This window comes from Tasmannia lanceolata, unplaced genomic scaffold, assembly GCF_043159265.1.
Source record: "Tasmannia lanceolata isolate RefF3 unplaced genomic scaffold, GAP_Taslan_0.1 ptg000048l, whole genome shotgun sequence".
Taxonomy (NCBI): Eukaryota; Viridiplantae; Streptophyta; class Magnoliopsida; order Canellales; family Winteraceae; genus Tasmannia; species Tasmannia lanceolata.
Window position 1 is genome coordinate 1,388,497 of NW_027518725.1, and position 3,518 is coordinate 1,392,014.

A 3,518-nucleotide genomic window follows, 5' to 3' on the forward strand; every position below is an offset into this window, starting at 1 on the left:
TTTCGGTACAGGTTTCGAACCTTGAAATTTTGAAATTTCGACGAAATTTCGGTCGAAATCTGGTACCAAAAAAAAAAACAATATTTCATTCATTATTAAATTTCGGTCGAAATTTCGATGAAATATTAAATTATAAATGACCATTTCGGTTTTGTGTGGTTTCGGTGTCGGTCTCCACCGAAATTTCGGATTTCGGTCGAAATTTAAAACCATGGTATTGACAGCAGAGAACCACATAGAGTTTCAGATTTTTTAGAGCATCAAACTCTCTTTCTCATTGTTGTTTTCATGTCTTTCTTTAAAGAATAAAAATTTAGAAAAGTAGAACAAGGCAAAAGAATTAAAAGAAAACACTTTTTTTTAGTTTTCTGCAGTTTCTATGCTGTGGTCTGTGGGTGATTTTTCTAACTTGTAATTAGATTTTTTAAGGTACCTTTCTTAGTAAAACAATAACCCAAATTGTACTTTTCATCACCTGATTATTACTCAACTGTTATGCTTCCTTTTCTTTTACTGTTTTTTTTTTTTTGAAATGGCAAATAATATTGAATTCTTTTTCTTTTTCTTTTACTGTTGGAATAAGATTGTTGTAGGCCTTTGATCCCATTTCAATCTTACAGCTGTTTCAGCTCCATTTGATTGATCTCATAATTCTTGGAAGCGCAAAAACTCAAATTTGTTGTATTTTCTGATAACTTACCAACTTCTCCAAAAGCTTAAGCTGTTGGAGAAAGGTATTATTTATCTTTTATACTTTAACACTCCCCCGCACGTGTGGCCCACTTGGCAAACACATGGCACATGTGGTCCCACTTTGGGCCGACCATCGCATGTGGATTTTTTTGCTATCCGGGAGGTTTGAAGTCGAGACATTTGGCTCTGATACCATGGTAACTTACCAACTTCTCCAAAAGCTTAAGCTGTTGGAGAAAGGTGTTATTTATCTTTTATACTATAACATTTTCTTCTCTTTTAAAAAATTACAATCTGGAACATTTCTGAAGGAAATAATGGCAATCTCAACTACCAGTCCTTGAAAATCCCAAAGTTGTAACCCAATTACAATCTGGACTGTTCAGAATTTCACAATTTATTCTTGTTGATGGATGGAAGAGTTTATTTTATTGTCACATATTTTATTATCTTCTGGGTTGTTTGATAAACCAGATATAGCAAAAGAGATAGAAAGAAAGAAATTATTTTCAAAAAAGGGACACACCCTTCGTCCATTAATCAGCTCTCACAGGGTGCAGTCGCACACCACTGTAAGTAATCTCATGCTTAAAATATACAAATCCAACCCAAAAAAAGTTAATGGGTTTTGGGTCAGAATCATTACAAGAGAAAAAAAATTGGCAAGAAAAGAGAGATCAAAACAAAGATGGAAGAAACAGAGGCATTGAAGTAGCTTCTTCTTCATGATCTTCCCATTCTTGTCTCTTTCTATCTTCAAAAAGCGGACGCGGGTCATAACACAGCCAAACCAAATTCTAGTCAACTCAGCACGATGCGGTCGAGTACTCGGTTGACGTGGCTGACTACTTTATTGAAGCGGCCATAACTAAGGAGAGTCAAAAAGAGTTTTAATTGACGTTATAGGATAAAATGCGGACTTAGACAAGGTAAAAGGGAGTTGGCTTGGGGGAGTCCACCATAATGTGGAGAAGTTTTGAAACTATGATCTGAGCATGGAAGTTAGAGAACGAAACACGACTTCTTCGCAAGGGATAGTCAGACCCATGTCGTGATCGAAGCCAAATTCCTCTTCGGCTCTTTGGAGAAGGCTTTGAAACTCAGGATGAGTCAAGTATGAGATTGGGACAATGAATCTGCTTCTTTTCTCTCCAACATAGACTGCAAAATGGCCCTTAGGGACATCCATGGGAAGGCCTTGTTCATCTGAATCATAGCCTTGTTTTCTTCCCAAGCTAGAGCATCTCTTGAGGATTTGCTTGAGGACAGCTGTTTGGGATAATTTGGTTGATTTTCTAAGAGCCATTGGGGTATTCTACAAATGTAAAGTGGGCGAGAGAGAGAAGAGTGTGATGGAGAGAGAAAAGAGGAGGGTGGTGAGGGGAAGGGAAGGTTGGGATGGGTATTTATGGAGAGAATTGAGAACAAGGTCATGTGGGGTGTGGGGGCAAAGGACAGACCACAAGTGCTTTGGGGTGTGTGTAAGGAAGAAGGACATGTTGGGAACTGGCCCCATTGGCCTTAATGTCTCTTGCCCCTCCAAGGGACAACACCTCTCTCTCTCTCTCTCTCTCTCTGTGGAATTTTAAGTCTTGCCTTTTTATTACTTTGGACTTTGGTTCTGTTTCAAATGTTAAGCTTCTAACACATCGGTTTTTTTTTTTTCTTTTTTCAAGTTTACAACACATCCACTTTCTTTTCACACCACTTTTTTGTATCTCTTTCTCGCTCCCTCTCTCTCATGGTTAGCTGATAAGGAATTCACTGATAAAGGCAACTGTACAGCATAGTACTAGTAGTACTAGTCTTCTGTGGTTGGTTGTGCTGGATATTGTATGGATTGTTTCACAGAAAAAAGATTAGCACCTTTATGAGATTCCCCAACATACCCAAGACCTCAACATTGCAGCAACCATGTGTTTTGACCCTGTCCAATGAATACTTGATTAAAGTTGTCTCTACAATACATCTAGCATGTATTGTAATTTTTTTCTACTCCAAATTAGAGTTTTCAACTTTCTATATTCTCTCATTCTATATGAATATACAAATGTCAGGCTAGTTATCTAAGCATCTCTTTAAGATTTTTTTATCCCACATACCCTACCTGGCACACTTTAGTATATAATATTTGGGTTTGATTGAAGTAGGAGAATTGAAAGCTATTTGTGTAGATGGAAGAAAAAATTGAACCTAATGTGTATAATAAAGGAGTGATACTGTGTATAAAACTACATGTATAACTCTAATACTATGGATTAGAGAATCCAATTGACCATAGCCCAAAAATTACATCGATGGAATGATATTAATCATCTGCTCAGTGGGTCCTTTGTGGGACATAGGGAGTAAAAACTTTGCTCACCATTGATATGGGAAGGTAAGAACATCTAACAGGTAGATCTTTAGGTTGTTGTATATAACACCTAATTAGTGGGATCTATTGGACGGTTCAGATTGACAAACATGTGGAACTATTGGATAGTGGTAATGATTTGTATACCAAGTTATGATTATAGTCCATTTACAGCATCATTCCATAGAAAATGTAAGCAGGTTACATTTGGGTGTCTGCATGTGATTTCTACACCATGCAATCTATGTAGTCTCCCCTGCTTAATCAACTTAAGAGTAAAGTTTGTGAGGATTTGATGGCGAAGAAAATGGATTAATTGATTAATTCAAGAGAACTATGAGATTTAGGAGAGACTGACAAGATTAGTACATATTCCATGCAAGATAAGAATCACATAATTCAGCAGTAAAGATGTATTTTCACTCTCATGATTAATTACTGAAGTTGAGTTAATTTACTACAACTGGAT

At 36.8% G+C, this 3,518-nt stretch overlaps 1 protein-coding gene across 1 annotated transcript; it reads right to left on the reverse strand.

The window, feature by feature from the left end:
• Nucleotides 1-1,182: 1,182 nt before the first annotated feature.
• Nucleotides 1,183-2,057, reverse strand: LOC143864168 (protein SMALL AUXIN UP-REGULATED RNA 12-like). The gene has a single exon (XM_077375040.1). The coding sequence runs from the start codon at nt 1,997-1,999 to the stop codon at nt 1,676-1,678; it is 324 nt and encodes a 107-aa protein (XP_077231155.1). The 5' UTR covers nt 2,000-2,057; the 3' UTR covers nt 1,183-1,675.
• Between the last annotated feature and the right edge of the window lie 1,461 nt (nt 2,058-3,518).